At 38.7% G+C, this 21,499-nt stretch overlaps 1 protein-coding gene across 2 annotated transcripts in view; it reads left to right on the forward strand.

Annotated features, from left to right (window-relative positions):
- The window catches only part of Plod2 (procollagen-lysine,2-oxoglutarate 5-dioxygenase 2), a 69,564-nt gene that overhangs the window by 40,212 nt on the left and 7,853 nt on the right, over positions 1 to 21,499 (forward strand). For both annotated transcript variants that reach the window (XM_021206337.1, XM_021206336.1), the window contains exons 4-12: positions 2,195 to 2,358; positions 4,334 to 4,446; positions 6,778 to 6,841; positions 8,518 to 8,615; positions 11,134 to 11,235; positions 13,606 to 13,731; positions 15,132 to 15,253; positions 17,120 to 17,224; positions 19,396 to 19,521. In XM_021206337.1, coding sequence (XP_021061996.1) covers positions 2,195 to 2,358; positions 4,334 to 4,446; positions 6,778 to 6,841; positions 8,518 to 8,615; positions 11,134 to 11,235; positions 13,606 to 13,731; positions 15,132 to 15,253; positions 17,120 to 17,224; positions 19,396 to 19,521 — 1,020 coding nt within the window. The remainder of the gene's footprint in view (positions 1 to 2,194; positions 2,359 to 4,333; positions 4,447 to 6,777; positions 6,842 to 8,517; positions 8,616 to 11,133; positions 11,236 to 13,605; positions 13,732 to 15,131; positions 15,254 to 17,119; positions 17,225 to 19,395; positions 19,522 to 21,499) is intronic.

Genomic DNA, 21,499 nt, shown 5'->3' on the forward strand with positions numbered 1-21,499 from the left:
GAAAAGTGTATTTATTTTGTTTTATAAGTCAGATTAGCTTGTTTGTTTAATTTTAAAAACACATCAAAAAAGTTACTTTTGAGCTCTCAGAATACATTTGCTGAGATATAAAACTTGCTTTAAAATAGACACATATCTTTAAAGGTTATTGAAAACACATATACCTAACATGTATATGTGCATGCCCTTTCCCATGTCCTGCTTTCTTAGCAGCCCCTCCTCCAGGTAATAACCAGCAGCCATTGTGTTTGCTTATGTATGTAGTAACACACTTGCAGTGTGTTAGCAACTGTTAATCACTATTTACTGTCATGTTCCCTCTGTTTTATAAATGAGAAAGTAAGCTAGGTTAAATAACTTTTGTTAATAACTCTGATGGCTGGCAGCAAAGCTGGAGTCAGACTGCAGCTAGTACACTACACACTGTGATAGACTTGATGATTACACTGTTAGTAGTGCCAAGAGAATCTTCCTTATTGATTCCAGAAAGAAAAACCACATATTCTAACATGTACCTATATATCTGCAATCTTTCTCCGACAGCCTGCCTTTCTGGATATTCATAAACAGAAATTTATTTTTGATGTGCAATATTTCATAATATAAATATAAATCACTGATTATTTTTTTCTAGAATAGCATAAGTGAAAAGAAATTAACTTATTTAAACAGTAGCTTTAGATATTACTTCAAAAAACTGGGGGATAGTGTGTTGAGTGGTGGATTGTATGAGTAAGTCCAGCACCCATAGGGTGAGCTAGGAGAATTTCAAGTCTGGGCTATGTAATGAGACTCTTACCTCAGAATAAATTAGGAAATACCAAATTTGTTTAGCAGAGTTACAGAATTTAGATATATATTTTTTCATTCAGTTTTTAGCCATGTATTCTATTTGTGAAGATGTAAGCACTTGTTCCCTATGCAAAGGAAGGAGCAGAGAGACAATGTGGGCAGCTTCATTTTTAAAGGATGTGGTGTGGTGGTTATGTGTCCTGCTTCTTCATACTGTGCTGGACAGAATTGCTCATGTGGCATGTCTTCCTTCCTTTCCTAGGACTTTCTAATCAGGATGACCTTGTGCTCAACTTACACATGAGTGAGGCCATCATTATTATATTATAGGATTCGAATGTAGAAGAGGGGCAGGTATTATCTTTGCCAAGAGCATAATGGAAAACATAAGCTTATGGTATTTTTGCTAAGTTCTTTAACACAGTAAAGTACACATTACTAACTCTTACATGTGCATATCCAGTCCCTCATCGATTCAGGTAGAGAGCACAGATGGAACAGCCATGTGCTTCTGGGACATGTGACTCACAGTTAGTCTGCAGTGCTTCTGGGACATGTGACTCACAGTCAGTCTGCAGTGTTAGCCACTAGGAAACCCTTTGCAGAGCTCCAGAGCTTGCCCTCCACCTTTGCCGCCTACCAATAGCATTAGCTTAGAGCCCGACAGACAATGGCTTTTAGCTGCACTGATGTAAAAACAAATACTGCTAGATTTAAAGTTGTAATGAGCTAGAACTTTCCGCAGAGACGTTACATTTTTAATAGAGGTTATTATAATTCATTTTCTGTTAAGTTATGGTCCTGTGAGTTAGTCCTGAAAAATAAAGCCTGGGGTGGTGGTGGGATCAATAAAATTGAGACCTTAAATTATATTAGTAATTTCACCTTGTTTTGAATTTATGGATCTGATTAAGAATAAGAATGTAATTAAGATTCCATATTATAGAGTATATCAACTATTAAGTGTATAGTGATAGCAGTGTGACATATATTAGTCAAAACCAGTTTATCAGGGATAATAATGAGTTGGTCGCTGAAACTTCCTGTCTATGAATGTCACTGAAATATTTGACTATTAGGATAGAGGCTTTATCAAGTATTTATACCGTGTCATTAATTTAAATTAAATGTAATATTTGCCCACTGATTCACAATTTTTTCTTTGGAGATAAGTTGCTATATATTATAATGAAAAATATCATATTTTTATTTCATTTGTCAAGCGTACTTCATGTGATGCGAGTTGGGGAGAGGGTGTCTGCTGTGATCTCTAAACCTGTTTTAATCCTGCATGGATTCTTTTTTTTTTTTTTCCTTTTTAGGGATTTTTTTTTCTTACTTTTTGTGCTTAAATTATGAAACATGCGTTTTGAGACTTGTTTGTTTCTTTTTAAAAAAACAGTTTTGATGTTGTGTTTGCTGGCGGGCCTGAAGAAGTTCTTAAAAAGTTCCAAAAGACAAATCATAAAATCGTCTTTGCAGCGGACGGGCTGCTGTGGCCAGATAAGCGGCTGGCAGACAAGTATCCTGTGGTGCACATTGGGAAACGCTACCTGAATTCTGGAGGTATGAAGAATGCTGCTATAGACGGACGTCTCAACCCCATAAGCATGAGCTTGCTAGGAAATATTCTGAAAGCTCACGCACGGGTTAGAGCTTGAAAACCAATTTCCCGTGCGCCGCCTGTGTATCTAGGCAGTGTGGATGTTCAACTTTCCATATTATAAGTGAGAACTGAGTCTTCCCATTACAGTTCATTGAGGTGTTTTGGTAAAGGATATTAAGTTTTAAAAAATTTACTTTGAAAAAGTTTCATGTTTTAATCATGCGATTAAAAACAGCCAATTGTTAATTTGGTGTGTATTTAAATATATTGTGCTTAATTACGTATTTTGACTTTTTTTTGTCAAAAGTTTAAATAGTGTCTGAGTGTATGGAAGTGTTGTATTCCCTACATGAACCACCACAGATTAAGAGTGATCACATACACTTCTTCAAGATAAGAGAAAAATTGACCTTGGAGACATTATAGAATATGTTCCTCTTGAGCTGAGATTAATGTAAACACTAGACAGAGGACTTGTGTTGTGTGTGAGGGAATAGCTTTGGGTTAGGTTGTATTTTGAATTCCATTATTTTTTTTCCCTGAAAATGGCATGTATCCTGTGGTACACATTCATCTGGACTGCAAAAAGCCACCGATGGGAATTTCAGAGGGCCTCATGGTGCTGTGGAGATGACAGACATTAGCAAGTCGGTGCTGTTGGCAGTGATCTAATACAGGGAAGCCCTCAGAGATAGGGGATGAAGTGTCTACCTGCAGCCAGGATTGTTAGCGGGAAGGCCGGGACCATGAGAGTGTGCAGTCAATGTGGGGTCAAAGGGTATGAGTTATGTCCTACCTAGTGAGAATAGATCATTTAGTGTTAAAACACATCAGTAGAAAAAAGTACATTGAGAATGTATATGAATGTAAATTTCATTTCATTTACTTAAGGATAGTTGACCTTAGAAGAAGGATATGAAAATATTTTTATAAAACAATATTATAAGCTGCAAAAAATCTTATATTACTAATTTTTAATTTTAGAACATTACTCATAGTAATTGAACGTACATTGTCAGGCTGGAGCCGTTCTCTGTGTGAGTGATCTCACTGTTTCCCCAGCCCACAGCACCAGCATCAGGTCAGCAAGCTCACACGTCTGTAACTCCAGTCCAAGGGCATCTGACACCGTCTTCCGGCCAGTGTGAGCACCTGCACACACTGCACACATACAAACAGGCGGAATAGCAAACATAAAATACGTCGTTTATAAACTGTTGTCTCTGTGTGGGGATTCTTGCCTGTCCGTGAAGCAGAGCAGCTGGCTGCATGTCTGAAACACAAGGGAAGACTTAGAAAATGATCTTGCTGTCTCTGGTCTTTATCGATACATGCCATTGGCAGATTCAGTGCATAGGCTCGAAGGCCAAGGGGAACACTCCAATTTTAGAATTCCCTTTTCCAGACAATGACATATAAAAGCTAACCAGAAAAGCAGTCTAGCAGGCACAGTAAGACTGGTTCAAGTAATGGAAAAAATTACCCACATTCCCTAGATAGAAAATTTCTTCATGATTTTTGTAGTTAGTGACAGCCTACATTCTTTGCCTACACTGGAATCTTGGCACAGCAGGAGACATTTCCTTCATTCAGAAGCAGTGGCTCCTTTTCAGTGGGTGCAAGGAGAGCGATTCCCAAGGTCCAGGGGAATGCCATCTTACCCTGCCCCTTCCTAGTTATTGTCCCTTAGCAACCTTTGAAGGATAGTTCCTGTGTGTCACTTAACTTCAGGAATGAAATGCATTCAAAGCATCTTTGGTTATCTTGCTTCGTATTATAGTTGGTATCATCTCTCTGTTAAAGCATACATACTGATATGCTAGACCTCATGACTTTCCAACGTTGTCAGCTGTCCAACGGTACTAACATTGGCATGTTGATGTGCATTTAGGTCTTAGAATCCTGAACTCTCTGCTGCGTTTTCGTGTGTTGCAGGCTTTATTGGCTATGCTCCATACATCAGCCGTCTGGTCCAGCAGTGGAATCTGCAGGATAATGATGATGACCAGCTCTTTTACACTAAAATTTACATCGACCCACTGAAGAGGGTGAGCAATAGCTTGCAATTTCTCATTTGCTGTTTTGGCTGCTTTGATTTTTATATTGTCCTCAGCCCAGTGGTCAGGGAAACAAAGGATTTTGGAAGCTGAATTGGAAATTATGTTGGTCCCACCACAGTTAGAAATGTACAAGTCAGTGTAACCAGCATGGAGTGGTGCCCTTGCTCTCTCCTTCCCTGCCTTGGGTATGAGAACTCTCTGTCTCTATCTCTTAGTGGTTGAGTTAGAAGCCTTGTCCAATCAGGGTTCATCAGAGAGGAAAATAATAAGTGTAAGACCCTGTTATTTGTATTTTGTAGAAGAACTCATGGAACAACTAGAAAATTCAGGGCTGATATCTCTCATTGTGTCTACCACCCTCTGGAGCCTCATTGACAGGCCTTTAAATATCAGAATGAGGTTAAGGCAGTAACGTTTCTGATACTGGAGACTAAAGACAATGCCAGACAATTATGCCAAATTTGGAGCACATGCCTATCATTAAGACAGTGTTTTTTAGCAATAACAAAGGAATCTGTCTGTCTGTCTGTCTATGTATCTGTCTGTCTATCTATCTATCTATCTATCTATCTATCTATCTATCTATCTATCTATCTATCTATCTATCTATCTATCTATCTATCTATCTGTGTTTGAGTACTGCCTGCCTGCCTGCCTGCCCGTGTATCTGTCTGTCTATTTTCTTGTAAGGTCCCGTGTAGCCCAGGCTTTCCTTGAACTCCTTATCCTCCTGTTTCTGTCTCTGGCGTGCTGTAATTTATAATTGTATACAGCTGTGACTGGCAATACTTTGATAACTTTGAAATGGCATATGGATAAGTTCACTTCAAAGACAGTTTTTGATTTGAAAAATGACATACGTCTTCTCATCTCTGTGAGACTTGTCCCTTCGAGTCTGAGGGTGTCTCACCATTGCCCAGTAGCTGGTGTTGTAGATACAGTGTGGTAGACACGGTCCTATGAAGACAAATTTCAGCAGGTTTTATAGCCAGCAGGAAGGCTAAGAATGTTGGCAAAGGGGCTAAACAGATGTCTCAGTGGGTAAAACACTGGCTGTGTCAGCCTGAAGACCAAGTTGGGATCCTAAATATCACATAAATGCTAAGCAGACTCACCTTTAATCCCAGTGCTGAGAAACAGGCTGTTGTCGCTGGGGCAAGCGGGCAAGCGGGCAAGTGGGCTAGCCAAATAAGCTCAGTTGGTGAGCTCCACATTCAAGTGAGAAGTCCTGCCTGCTTCCATAGAAGGTCAAGAGCAGTAGAGGAAGATAATCAGTGTAGACCTCTGGTTTCTACATACCATACATCTGTGCTCACATACAGGCTCACACACACACACACACACACACACACACACACACACATACATCAAAAAAGGGGAAGAGAAAAAGTGCTGTGGGATGTATGTAGATTGTGGAATGAATTAATCATGAAATTCCAGAGATTATGGCCTGAGATTCTAGAGAGGCAGAGACAGTGTCTTATTTCTTAAATACTGTAGTTGTCACAAACAGAGTAATTAAAAGTAGTAGTGGGCCTAACGACAAAGGTGTTTTGTCTGTGTATTTATGTTTTCCTTCTAGAATACTAAGGCGGGGTAGGGAGGAGATCATGGGCTGTAACAGTGGTTTTCTGCTTTCTGCTTGTCACTGCTCCATTCATAGCCTGGAGTGCATATTTTCCCTGTGTCCTCTATAGCCCAGATGACTGGTGAATCCCAGTCTTTACAGGCATACTCTAGGTAGATAAAATTCAGGAGAGTTTACAAAGAAAGCCATTGAAATTCATGGACTATACTTAGTGAGTCTTTCTAGAAGGGTCAGGAGGTGCATTTGCATTTCTTTGACAAAATATCATGTGACTGCATATTACACATGAATAAAATTTTGTGCTTCTTAAATATATAGGCCATACTAAAAATCCTGGGTACTGTTACAACTCGGTCTGCCAAATGCTTTATAGAAAACAGTCATACAATTGATGTAAGCTTTAATTCAGAGTAAAAGCAAATGTAATTTGAAAAAAAAATTTTTTAATAGTATGAGATAACATTTTATGGATTTTCTGTGTACTGTAAATATAATTGTAATTTTTCTTGAACTGGGAGTCCTGCACACTGTCACCAGGGACACAAGATCTACGTGAGTGCAAGTGTCAAGTGTACAGGGGCGTCTGTCTCAGACATCAGCATATTTTCATAATACATTGAACAAGTATTTTAAGTTGCAGATACCCTCAAAGATACTTATCTCAATATGACTGAGCTGTTGGCTATTTCTGTTGTAATTTTCAGCGTTTTCCTGTTTTCCTATTTTTTTAGGAAGCTTTTAACATCACCCTGGATCACAAATGCAAAATTTTCCAGGCCTTGAATGGAGCTACAGGTACAGATGCTCAGGGCACCTTCTCGTATATGTGAATGCCCGCTTTCAGCATTCTCTCCTGCATTAGACCATTCAGTGCTATAGCCAAGGTGGCCATGCTTAAAATGTTCAAAACATCGGGTACTGAATTCAACCTGACATGTTTCCATATTGTCCAGAAAAATTCTTCTCTCAGTGAAAAAGTTAAATGGTGGTGTCTCATCACTAAGATTGGATGGGCAGCTGTGAGTTAATTACCTCCCTACAACACACTGTTTGGCTCAAGTTCTTTGGGTCCTGAGTCTCGTGGAAGGGTTAGTGGTCCTATAGTAAATTGAAAGTCAATTGGTAAAATCTATGAATGGACTGCAGAAGAGTGAGAGGAGATCTGACCACCTGTACCCTTATGAGTATGCACAGAGTGTGCGCATACCTGCACATTTAGGAGCACACTCCACAGAGCACCTGTGCTCATAACACTTACGTGAGTACACTCCCACAGTGTGTGTGCATGCACCAACATATGTAAGAGTGCATGCACACGCACTTACACATGTGTGAATACCCTCTCAGTGTACACAAAACACCTGCACCCTTATAACTATATGCACAAGGTGTATGTGTATGTGTGTGTACTCACAGAAGGCATGTGTGTACACTAGTACATATATGAATGCACTTTCACAGAGCATATGAGCACACATGTACACTTGTACATGTTTGTGTACTTACTTGAGAGTGTATTACAGCGTGCTTGTGCACACTTGTGGTGAGCCGTACAGAGCATATGCACACAGCTGCACATGTGTATATATGTAGCATCTGTGTACACCTGTGCATTTATCAGTACTTTCTCATACAACATGCAGATACTTCTGTACATTTGTGTGTGTACACACAACTGTATACTTGTGGCTACTCAAACAGTACTTGTGCACACACTTGCATGCCTGTGAGTACACATACAGAATGTGTGCATGCCTGCATTTTTGAGTACATCTGTACAAAGCGTGCACATGTACATACTTGTGAATATCCTTGATTGTATTATTTTTCTAGCGATACATACACCCCAGTAGGACATGTCAATGCATTAATTTGTGTACTGAAAGTCAAAATATTGATCTATGAATGCATTATCATTTTAAAAATTAAGAATGTGCTAGAGTTCAGCATAGTTTACAGTGCTGCCAATACAGTGCCTAGGTTCTTTGGATAGAAAGTGTGTAGTGTTTAGAACTGTGATGAGAGAAGCCTGAAATACAAACACAATGCCTCTCATGTCCCTTATGTCTTTCGGGACCATCACAGAAGGTCATCTGAGAATTGTCCACCCGATCAGGTGCCCTGTCAGCTGTGGAGTCTTGCTTGTACCTGGGATCGCACACTGACCACACACAGACATTTCTTGCTGTTTCTAGAACAGCCCTTCAAGGCCAGTCTGGATACACTACAGGAGGATAACTTGTGACAGTGTGCTGGCATCACACTGCTAGGAACCAGGTCAGGGACCAGTGAAGCACCCTTCTACCACTTCACCACCCAGCTTAGTGACAAGGCATTTGGTTGGGAGCCAGCTTTGGTTTGCTAACTATGGACTTGGAGAAGATAGTTTCTATGCATTAAAAAAATGGGATAGAAACCCATAGACCTGTATATGTTTGAAGTTGACAAAAACTTTTATCTTTTTAACCCAGATGAAGTTGTTTTAAAGTTTGAAAATGGTAAAAGCAGAGTGAAGAATACATTTTATGAAACACTGCCAGTGGCAGTTAATGGAAACGGGCCCACCAAGGTGAGTACCTGGGCCCTCAGTTCACTGTCCGTTTCTCAGTGTTGGGCTATGGAGAAATACACAAGGGCCATCATCTGTTAAAATGTGTGTGGGGAACTTTAGGGTGAACAATTTATTCACATTGTCTTTATGCAATAAAGCATCTGGTTTACAATAAACAACATTTCCCCTTAGCAAGATTATGACCTTGTATTCTATAGGTAGATACGTCACTTTAGTGTTTATTCTTTTTAGGAAGAGTAAAGGCCAGAAGACAGGAGAGCAAACCTTATTCCCCAAATTGTTCAGAGACCTTAGAATAATCACCTGTTTTGTACAGGAAAAGAAGTAATTTCTTCAATTCTCTTGATTTATTATTAAATGACCTTAATTCATGCCCCCAAATCATAATGCATAGCCACTGTGACCCTCAAGAATAGCTAGATATGGTTCAGAATATGTCTCGGCAAGTGCAAATGACATCATCCTTGGAAGTACTTTGAAGAGGAGTCAGGAAAGTGCTAGACCCAGGGCCCAGGAGTCCAGGGTAGCCTCGCCCAGTAAGCGGCTTTCCACACCTTCCAAGGCAGCCAGCAGAAATGTCTTCAGTTATGAGGAAAACAGATGCCCTGGTGTGTGGGAATTGGGAGGGGTGGATAGTCTGCCATGCGATGACAGACACGGGGACATTTCCCATCAAAAGGACTGTTTCTCAATATCCTAATCACCCAGGAAACAAAGGGCAGAAGGTGGAAAGTTACAAGATAAATTTTTAATTCTGAAAACAGAAAGCACAAATGCCCCTTTGTGCTTTATCCCTTGGAACTAGTAACCATTTTCTTATTCATACAGGAGATCTAGTAGATGAATTCATGGCATAAATATTAAATTTTTATGTTACTTTTAAATTGTCAGTCATATGTTGTGAGGATTTTTTTATTTGCAGTTTTCATGTCCTTTAAAAGTAACATGTATTAAGGTGTCCATTTTTTATATAAGCATGTCTTATTTTAATAGTCACTTTTATTATTTGACAACCAGAAGTACTTTCTGTGTCTGTTTCTGTTATGCATTTAAAATGTTGCTATTGCACCTTTCCCCTTTTCAGTGGCTGTCACTGTACAGTGTTGGCTAGCCTGCAACCTGCCTCGTAGACCAAGCTAGCTTTGAACTCAAAGAGATTCATCTGCTTCTGCCTCTGGAGTGCTGGGATTAAAGATGCGCACCCTCATGCTCAGCCACACTGACCTTTGAGACATCAAAATGACTGTCATGTCCATATGGCTCCTGACTTCTGAGATAGCATATCATCCAAAGCAAAGGCCCGTGTGGTGCTTGTCCGTTGTCTTAGGTTTGCAGAGGTTCAGTGTAGCCGCATCTATAGCATCTTAGCGGCACAAAGGCTTTCCTGTCCTCATGCAGAGCTTACTGGTTTCAGCAGCCTCTGATTGAAATTTCAGTGCAGTGGAAATATGTGGACAGAGCTGTGGAAGGGCTCTGGCGAAGTGGCCAGGTCAGTTCCTTCTGTGCTGCAGTCTGGAGCCAGGAGAAGCTGGGGGAAAACATCTCCTGGGCACTTCCTTATGTATTCTCACTTCTATCTTTAATACAGGTGACACTCTTCTGATGGTCTCACTTATGCCGTGATTTTAAAAAATGATTAGATAAGAATAGTGGGGATTTGAGGAGTGTTCTCACAGTGGTAATGTTAGGTTACAGCAGACACTGTGTGCTATCAAGACTGCAAAACATGCAGTGACTTTGTTACTTGTACATCTAGAGAATATCTTCTGCAATGTCCCAATTTCAGAGAGGTCCTAGATATGTTTAGGGCTCAAAGGGAATTGCACTCTGCTTGCTTCTCTCAGTCGATACTTAGAAGGGAGGGGCCTAAGGCAGGGAGGAGGAGGCGCCTTGTCAGATGGGTACGCAGCCTGGACTTCAGCACATCCTTGGTTTGCAGATTGGTAAGTTTAGTCCCCTGCTGCATCTGTGCTCTGAGCAGCACCCCAAAGCCTGGCTGACAGATATATCTCCAGAAATTGCTTAATGTCCTGTGGTGATGAAGTTTCCTCAGTATTTGTTTTGTGTGATGTGTTAGGAAGCGATCACTTTACTCCTGCTCCATTTCCTGCAGGTGTCGTGCTGGACATTCAAATACATTTATCTCATTACTAGATTACTAACATATGGTTTATGGTGGTTGGTCTCAAATGTCTTATTTGCTCCTTTAACCCTTTTTTTGTTTGGCATATTTTTGCAATAGTCATTTTTATTATTATTCCTTACATCAAATTATATCAAGTAAACAACTCCCATGTTTTATAACAACACAGACATTTATAGACACAGTTTGCAGCGGGTAGTGATTCACTGTCTGAAGGAAGCTGTATTTATTATATTTATATTGTTGATAAATGTTGATGTGATTCTGGGGATATAACAGGTACAGACAGAACGCTGTGGAGCCATGAGTACCGGGTGAGAACACGGTTGTGGGTCAGGACTTCTGCTCATCCTTTTTTCTTGCATTTACTAGATTCTCCTGAATTACTTTGGAAACTATGTTCCAAACTCATGGACACAGGAAAACGGCTGTGCGCTTTGTGACGTTGACACAATTGACTTGTCTACAGTAGATGTAAGTGGGATTTATTTGTATGAACTTATATTAAAAATCCACATTGTCATAGAATACAGTGACTCAGGAAAAAGGCAAATTATTGTATACCGTCCATTGGTTATTACTAATGAATTTATGCTATAAAAGGACGGTGACTGAGAAAATCTATTAGCTTGTCTTTTCGAATTGTTTTGAAACCACTAACAGATAAAAGTTGGGGGAATTGAGCATTTACAGCATGCCCGGGAGGTAAAGCAGCACAGGGTGAAAATAAAGTCCCTGGGGACTTGTGTGGCGACAGTCCCTGGGGAGCAGCAAGGTCCCCTACGCAGAACACTGGAACTCCCAAAATGAATGCTTTATTTTCATTGCTTCCTGGAAGGGAGGAGAAAAAGCAAATTGTCCGCATTTAGTAACTTCTGAATAGAGCTCTATGTCACTTGAAAGTAAAGATTTTCTGGCCAGACTTTCAAGCAACAAACTAAATGTTTCCTATCTGGAAAGCGAGCCAGAACACTTCTGAATGAGTCCCCACCACAGAGATGTTTAAACGTTTTGTCTTGATGGTTTTTGCAGAAAATGGTGTTGTCCTCTGGAAGGAGAATCAACTCCTTCTGTTTGGATTTTCCTTTCTAATATAAACTTTCTGGTTGAAGGATGAAATGTTTGTGTTGAGTTTTTGTTTTTGTTTTTTTAACTCAACATATAAATAATGTTTTTTGTATATAAATAATTTCGCTCTTAACTGTGCTTGACTTACAACTTAATAAATTGTGCTAGAAAAGGAAAACAACTCATTCCTAAATATAGTAAAAGTATGTAGTCTCAGTGTATTCAATATCAATAGGGACATAGTAATTAAATATTTGTAGGAGTTGAGGTTCCAGATTCAGCATATGTTTAGATGTGGGTCATAGCACATATTTATTGGGTAAAATTAAATTTCTGTTATATTTTAATTCATTCATGCTTTGTTCGGGCATGTGTTTGTGTGCATGCTATTATGTGCACATCTGGAGGCGGAGGAAAGCTTGCAAGAGTTTGTTCTCTCCCTTTACTATGAGTCTTATTGGTCTTAAACACATTTACTACCTTTACTACTGGAGTCTTAGTGGCACTATATGTGCATATTTTAGATACTTTTAGTGTTTGATAGATGCTTAACTATTGTTGCTACTGTTTTAAAATAATTAAAATTAGAACATTTACTGGTGCAAAGTTCCTCCTGAGTTCCATCTTGCTTTTGTATAAGCTGGGATGGTTAATAACTTCTAAGGCTTTAGGACATTGAGTGGAACCCGTAAAATACTGTGAGCTACTCTCGCCTCACTTCCTCCACTGAACTAGAAGCTCCTAGAGGCTGGGTGTGCTGCCTCCAGGGTTTTTCCCTTACTTACAGTCTAGTGATCAGTGTTTGCAATGATGAATAAAGCCCAGAGCACCAACTCATGTTCCTGCAAACATGTTCACATATCCAGATCACAGAGGGAGGCGCGTGAAGAGATGAAAAGAGCCAAGTCAGCACTTTCCGTGTTTGGGACTGAAGGTCTGTCTGGCTCAGGGGTATCAAGCTTGTTCGGCATGTTTGGGCTCCAGGAAGATGTCCCGTAGCTCTGACTTTAGCTCGGTTGCATAGTAGTTGGCTTGTGTGTATATTTTTCCTCCTTAATTGTAACCTTTTGAAGCCAGGAGCTTCCATTCCCTTTGGTAAAAGCATCACAAAGACTGCCATGGTCAGTGTGCATTCCAGGCAGTTGCATATAAAGAGTTAAAGAAGGAAACTATACCTAAATATGTTTAAAGCAGATTTAAGAAAATGCATAAAATATTTTCATTAAGGTAAAATGTTAGTGAAAGTAGTACATATAAAATAATGTGAAAAAAAGAATAATGAGCTTATTGGTAAGATATTGTTCATCTCCATCCCCCTCCTTCTCCTTTTTACTTCCTTCCCACCTCTCCTTTCTTCCTGCCTAGGGATAGTTAGGCCCTCTACCAGTAAGCAATACCCCTGGCCCGGGACTTACAGACTTTTCCAAAACAGTTCAGCTCTGAAGATACTCTTTTGAGAACAGTCTTGAAGGAAGTGGGTCACAGAAGAGTAGACTGTACCCCACATTCATGCGATGAGTAGGATAAAAACTTTCAGGAACATGATAGGATTTGATAAAAATCACCTTGATTTGCCTCATGGAAATTAACTTGCAGTGTTAGAGGACATCGGCGGTTGATGCAAGCTTAGTGATTATGCTGACGTGAAAGTCTAGTGTGTTATTGTTGTAGTAGATGTTTGTTTGTGATTGTCCCCCACTGGGGTACTGCTTAAGATATGAGTAGAGTTTAGTCATGCTGATCATAATTTGCTTTTGTATTTGCTGTAACATGTAGGTCCATCCCAAGGTAACACTAGGTGTTTTTATTGAACAACCAACCCCCTTTCTACCTCGATTCCTGAACTTACTGTTAACACTGGATTATCCCAAAGACGCACTTCAACTCTTTATTCATAATAAAGTAAGTATTTCACTCTGAGTGTTGCGGGTGAGAATTCTTTTGAAGTGACTTCCCTTGCATCTAAATCCAAGTGGAAGGTTTTACTTGCATTCTATGTTAAGAATTGAAAATTAAATCTAATATTAGGCTGAACAGCGTGAAATTGACACACTTTCTGTGGATCAAAATGCCCCGAGTATTAGCCCTTTTTATACAGCATGTCTGTGAAGGGTATGCGGAAGAGCTGTGTTCCTCTGCAATGGAGAGGATTTGGGGCTTTCTTTTCAGTTGGTTTCTGGCCATTGCTGATTTTCTAGCAATCATATCATAGCATCACAACTAAAACTAGAGAGAGCAGTACTTCCGTCCATCTCAAAGTGGCACGTGCTTCACCAGAGGAATTTGATATTTTTATTTCTTGCAAGACATGAAGCATGCTATTTTATACTTTTGCAGTAATAGTGGGGTTTTTTGGTTTATTTTTTGTTTGTTTTGTGTTTTTAACTATTACCTTTTGAATGTCTCAGAATCTTTTCTTTTGTAACTATTTTAACATTTCAGAAACCGATCTTTAGTAATTTCAAAGAGTAAATATCAGATATTTGCTATCCCAAATTAATCATAGTATAGATACTTAAATGCTTTTTATTTTCACGGTATTATACTTTTTGTTTACATTTTGCCTGCTTTCAGATGGCCTTAAAGTCCTTAAAGTTTCTGTTTGTCATTCTGTTAAAGGTTGTGTCGTGCAGCCTCAGGTGACAACTGACCTTCCTGTGCTGTGACAGCACTTTTGAAAAGGCAGAGTGGGGTGTCCCACATAAAAATCTCCTCATGGTCTGGTCCTAGAGAGTGACTCCACCTGAACTTCATTCAATGTGGCTGAATCATGCTAAACTGACGGTTTATACCACAGAAGGGCTATCAATATGAATATGTCGAACAGTCTTCGTTTCACTAAAGACAATCTTGTGTATCATTATAAATTGCTGTCTTTGGCTTCAGAGATTATTGTTAAATTTTATTTTGCACAATGAGACTTTATTTTCATAACAGATTAATATCCATTATATTTAATAGACCTTCTTTTCTAGATTTTTATGGCAAATGTTTAAGATTCTTAGGCAACAAGATTTTTTTTTTTCTCCCTTCAGTTCAAATTCTCTTGAATGATTAGAATTCAAGTAGTATTGCAGGACTTAACCAAAGAGCAGATACTGAAATATTTTTGAAGCCACTTCACTTTTTGGATATTGATACAAACCGAATTTATGTTTGTTATATGTGTGTGTGTTTTTAAGTGACAGTTAAGTGCATTTTCTGTAATTGAACAACTATGAATCAAATAATTCACGTTTTTAATGTGACACATTGTCTTTATGTATAAAACATGATTGTTTTCTATTTAAAATCTGTTACAGGAAGTTTATCATGAAAAGGACATCAAAGTGTTTGTTGATAAAGCTAAGCATGACATCAGCTCTATAAAACTAGTAGGACCAGAGGAGAACCTAAGTCAAGCGGAAGCCAGGAACATGGGCATGTATGTCTGAACGATGTATGCTGAACTAGTAGATGAACTTTATGAAAAAAATTCTCAAAATTCTATTATACTTTCAAGGCAGCTGTTTCCTATGTATCACAGATCTAGCTGTAGTAGTCAGTTCTGCATATCAGTGGTTACACAGGACAGCTGTAGACGTTTCTTCTATTTTTCTTTAAGCTGAATCAAATATTTAACCAGTTTATGAGTTGAACTTCAGATAAAGATTGAAACAAAACAACAGATAAATGACTAGTATGGCTTCAGTAGTGAATGACTCACTTTTAAACTCACCATTAGAAGGCCCTGTCTATAATGAGGTACCTGTGGGGAACACAGGTGCTCCTGCTTGACATGGCTAATATTGGACACTCAGAAGAGCGTTTGAAGTCTTTTAATATTTCTACTAGAATCCATATAAAACTCTGCTCATAGAGAAGTCATGACTTAAGGAACGCCAGGCTGATACTCCAGGCTGCATTTTGAAAGCTGCTTGTAAAAGGGCAAACACACCATGCCTTCTTATCAGGAGGCATTCTTATCTGTTGCTGACTCTCATGCCTTTTACTGTGCAAGTCTAGCTCATAGCTAGGGATTCTGCCTGGGATGGGCTTTTAGCAGAATCAGAAGTGCCTGTACCCCTAACTCAAACCATGAGACAATCCCTTGAGTCCCTGTTTAGGACTTACTCACGCACTCTGATGGTTTGAATAACTGCTATAAGTCTTCACAGCAACTGTCCTGGTTGTTATTTACTTTGAAAAACCCACTTAAGAGCAGAAAGTAGCCAGCGGGGCCAGCCCTGGAAAGATGAAGCAGGCAAAAGAATCCTAAATGCAGAAGCCATAATATGTGGAAGATTTCACAGGTCATGGTATCAGTAGGGGGTCAGTCCTTGGTATTTCTGCTGATAACACTGCCTGCCGTCTCTCTTGGAAAAATATGCCAGTCACTACCTCCAGTGAGCAGACAGGAGATACGTGTCTTAAAATACATTCTATGCAATCATGTATTAAATATTAATATTAAGACACCTTTAACTTCATCTCCATAATTCCTCTCAGATTACAGTTGTTGGTTCCTAGGATTGTAGTACAGTGGTCTTAGCATGTATAAGGCTGGAATTAGTCTCCATCAACACACACATACACACACAATACAATAACAACAACAAAAAAATATAAACTACTAAAAACCTGAAATATTTAGTATTTCATTTTGTGTGTCTGTGTGTTTGCAGGTAAAAAGTAATTTCAAATGTAAATAAATTGAGATAAGTTATTTTTGTCCTTCCAGAAAGCACTTACAAGTTCACTTATTATCATTGTTACAAGATGTTTTGTGTGCTTGGTGTATCTGTGTGCAATAGTGTGTGCACCTATCATGTGCAGAAGCCAGAGCAGGACATCAGATAATCCTTATTTCTCCTTATTCCCTGAGACAATGTCTCTCACTTCGCTAGAGGCAGACTGGAAGCCAGCCAGTCACAGCCACCCCCTCTGACTCTGTTCTGGTAGTCGTGGGCTGTAGGCCTGCCTGTGTGTTGGACCATGCTCAGTGTTTTACATGCATTTGGGGCATAAGTTCTTATGATTGCACAGCAGGAACGATGATACACTGAGCCATCCCTGTGGCTCCTATATGTTTTTATGCCTTAAAATACATAGTGACTTAAAATTCATTTCTCACTTGGTCTAAGATGGTGGTGATACATACTTATGCATTGACGAATTAGGGACTTTCAGTATCAAGCACTGTTGTTTGGAAAATAACATCAGAGCAGCTCTACTTATGTTTGCTTTATGCTAATATTTCCAAACAAGAATTTTTATCGAATGCTTATTTTATTTTCCTTCTCAACATCAGGGATTTCTGCCGTCAGGATGAAAAGTGTGATTACTACTTTAGTGTGGATGCAGATGTTGTTTTGACAAACCCAAGAACTTTAAAAATTTTGATTGAACAAAACAGGTATGAAGATTTAACATGAATTCATTAGTCATAAGGTAATTTCCCACATCTGTGTGGGCATACTATCTAATTGTAATAAATCGAGGTAAGTCACATTCAACTTTCTTCTGTACTTTGTAAGCTCCCTGTACTAAATATTCCATTAGCAGTCGTAGAGCCAAAAGTGTTTAATAGTATTTAGAGTCAAAAGCGGTTGTTTAAAGGCATTTGGTCTATTTTTATATAAGCAACATTTAATTATGTTATTAAGATATCCAATACTAGTACATTTTCTAATTTTTTATCATTTATAGATATGTTAAATGTAGACTTTCCTATAGCTCATCAGTTATTCCATAGAGTTGTAGTTCTAAAATCTGAATTTTCTAATACTCTGATCATTCCACAGTTGTAGTTCCTGTTGTACTGATTGTTGCTGACTCGAATTGAAATGGAATAAAGATATTGTGGATACAAGGGTCTTAATTCTACCTGTTATAATACAGCTACTACTGAGTCTGTTGCTATTTATTCTCTGGTCCTCATGGCACACATTTGTGCTGTGTCTGTGCGTTAATAGTTGTTTCTCACACTAAAAAAAAGGAGTAGGAACTGAAATGTTAGGATGACTTGACTGTTACACAAGTATATAGGGAGTCTGCTATGCTGCATCAACCCATCCTGTATATGGAGACATGCGCCCTTTGCTGCATAACATGACTCAGCACATGTAGTCATAACTTGAGTCAGCACAAGTCAAGGTTGGAATTTAAGTTGTCATATCAACAGACAAGAGCAGAGAGTATATTTGCTCTTAGATAATTGGTTGCTTGTTCTCAGCTAGTTTTTCTCTCTTTTGTTACTACCCAGCATCCCCTGTGTAGGGAATGGTACCGCCCACAATAGACTGAGTCATTGCACCTCAGTTAACAATTAAAACACCATGAGATGCCCATTGGCCAACCTGATCTAGAATTTTTTTTTTTAATTTCCATTTCAATTAGAGTCAGCAACAATCAGCACAACAGGAGATGCACTACAGCTCGCTGTGGAATGAACAGATTATCGGAAATGTCTGATTTTAGAACTATAGTTCTATGAAATTTTTTTTTCTTTAAAACTCTTCCTTGGTGATGCTAAGTTTTGTTGTATTGAGAGTTAAAACTAACCAGCACAGATGAGTTAATTTTATGAGTTTGTGTAGTGTAAGTGCTTGGTACTTTGTCTCAAAGGTACCACTTTACAAATAGCTATTAAGGCAGAATATTATCACAGTGTCTTACTGTATTTGCTATGGCTCTAACAAAAGGCCACCAACAGGGTAAGCTATATAGAGTAAGACTTTATTTGACTCTTGTGGACTTGTACACTGGGTGGTTTAGCATCAGATGCAGGGCCTTCTTCAGGGCTGCCTGCTGCCTTGTAACATTCTTCGGTATGTTCTGAGGAGAGGAGGGGCAAGAGGAAAAGAGTTTCAAGGTCTCCCTGCTTTTATAATCTTCTCTGAAGTTAGGGGCTATGATGAATTTTAGGCCTCTCAAAGTCCCGTGTCTCAGCACCGTCGCAGTAGCAATTAAATTTAAACTCTAGTTTCCTAAGGGACTTTGAGTTCCAGGCAAGCACCTCTGTTTTGTTTTCTGAAGTGAAGGCTGACGTATCCATTGCTGCCAGGCCAGCTTACAACTATAACCCAGTTTTAAAAGTCCTAAAATCCTGGAGACAGATGGTAAAGTGATCAGGGTTTGTTTTAGGAACATTGACTCATCAGTGTCTCGGCCCATCTGCGTATGTTGTTTTTCATTCAACAAATATTCATTGGCTACCTCAATATTGTAGAGAGTGTTCAGTTTGCCAGTTAAACTAGAATTTAATTTAAACACAAGGAAACAATTTAGTCTTACTCTCTTCAATGTAACTAACATGCTGTTAAAAAGTTACTTTAATATTTTGTTAGCATTTTCAATAAATTTCCCATTTTTCTTTTTTTTTAATTAATGTAACTGAAAATTTTGTGTATCTACTGAAGAAAAGATGAAGAGACTAATATTTATTTGTGTATTATATATGTGTCTATATGTATGTGTTGTTTGTTATAATATGTTAAATGAACTTCACCATGTTTTAGGTCTTGCAAAATACATAACTCCAATGAATATGTAAAAGGTAATAATACTGTGGGTTTCCTTTCTTAGGAAGATCATTGCTCCTCTTGTGACACGTCATGGAAAGTTGTGGTCTAACTTCTGGGGAGCACTGAGTCCCGACGGATACTATGCTCGCTCTGAAGATTACGTCGATATTGTTCAGGGGAACAGAGTGTGAGTTGCCTGATGAATCTTTTCATATACAATATAGTGCCAATATGATCTTACTATTAATATTACTTAAAAAGCATGTTTATCTGTCTTCATTTTGCTTAGGATATGTTTGAGAACTTGGAGATCACTAGATCACTTACCGTTACATAAAAACTTTTTTTTTTTTTTAAAGATCGAAAGGAATCTACATGATTAATGGGACAACTTCATTGTAATATGATAATACTTGGTTGTCATGTGTACACATCCAGTGGTAGAGAGGAGTAGAGCTCTTTCCTAAAAGCTGGAAAAGAATTTAGTTTATCTAAGTCATTTAATAGCTCCAATAAAACTTGTCTTTATTGTCTTTAAAAATTATAAATACAGAAATAATAATGCAGAAAACCAGAACTTCCCAACATTCCCAGTTGCATGAGGAGATTTTGTTGGAACTGGTGGTAGCTTTTAGTTTGTTTTGTCATCTCTGCGTGTAAGAACCAATGTGTTCATAAATAGGTAAGAAACCACTGACATTCAATTGTCATCTTTTAGAGGTTTCAAAAAAAAAAAAATACAGACGCTATAGAGTACAAATGTACAAGTAATATATACTTTCTAAATGATAGCTAACATTTTCTAAAATTTAAAAAAAAATAGTCTGTTAAATATCAGGAGGTTTTGTTAAGGAAATGCTAGGCAAGAATGTTGCTCTTTTTTCCCCAGGTTGTAGGCTAGCATGCCTGAGTCCTAAGTGCTTTGTCTTAATTATCAAACTCATCAGCTCAGTTTTAAAAGGGGAAGATACTCTGACATCTAAAGCGAGGTGCCCTTAGATTAAATACCTCATATTCTCCTTGAGAAAATTGTAGCAGTCGCAAGGTGTTTTCCTTCTGAAGATAAGGATTGACTTAGGAGCATTACATCTGAAAGATGCAAGAGCGGTAGTGTTTCTGTTATCTGGTAGCATGGTAGGTAAGGAATCTGTAGTAAGACAGCTCTGTTTCAGTTACATTTATTGAGTGTGAAATGACATATAAGTCATGTATTTGATACTCTCCATGGATTCGATGGAAATGAAGGTCATCAAATGCAGAGCAGTGCCTTTATGTTGATTGCAGTAAATCATAATTTCTTTGTACACAGTGGCTTCCTCTCTGATTTCTCCGTAAGATAAAGTGGAGAGAATGATAAGGACCATGGTCAGTTTGAGTGCATCTGAATTTCTGCCCTTAGAGAGAAGCATGGTGTATTCATTCCATCACATTTAGTGTTAGAATATACCTGACAAATTATGTAGATCTAAAGGCCTTTTATTGTTTGTATTTTTTCATCTAAGTAAGTCAAAATAAGGTCTTACACGTCCTTGGTCAGGTTTTTTTTTTCCTTTCTGCTTCCTAAACGTGACAGACGCGGGCCTTTGGGAGCTGATACCATTCATATAGGAGCCCTGTCAGAATGGGGTGGGTGTGGTGCAGAGAGAGAACTGTCTGCAGACACTTACTCTGCAGCTGCATTTCCTCTCAGCTTCTTCCACAGACTTAAGGAAAGCTCAGTGAATTCCTTGTGAATACCATTTAAGGGTTCTTATTTTTATGTTTATTTATTTATTATTCATTTATTTTTGCTGTGGTTGGATGCATGCCCTCAGTCATAGTGTTTACAAAGACCTGTGGTATAAATACCTCTATGACTTTTGTGTCTTGGCTCTGATGTGCTCTAGGGAGCTATGCCAGCCAATGCCAGCACAGGTCTGGTTCTGTGTGAGGGCTTTCACTATTGGATGTTCTCTGTTAAACAGAAAACATTCTGTACAGTAGACTATCGTGACTTAACTCTAACAACCGTGGCAGGTAACAATAGCTAGTACAACCTAACTGAAAGTCTATCTAGGGGTAGTAATTTCTCCTAAACCTCATTAGAATATGTGTATACAAGAATTCATATTTGTCAAACACCATCATTATGCTTTACCAGCCAAATAATTTATATATACAAAACC

This window comes from Mus pahari, chromosome 10 (genome assembly GCF_900095145.1).
Source record: "Mus pahari chromosome 10, PAHARI_EIJ_v1.1, whole genome shotgun sequence".
Taxonomy (NCBI): domain Eukaryota; kingdom Metazoa; phylum Chordata; class Mammalia; order Rodentia; family Muridae; genus Mus; species Mus pahari.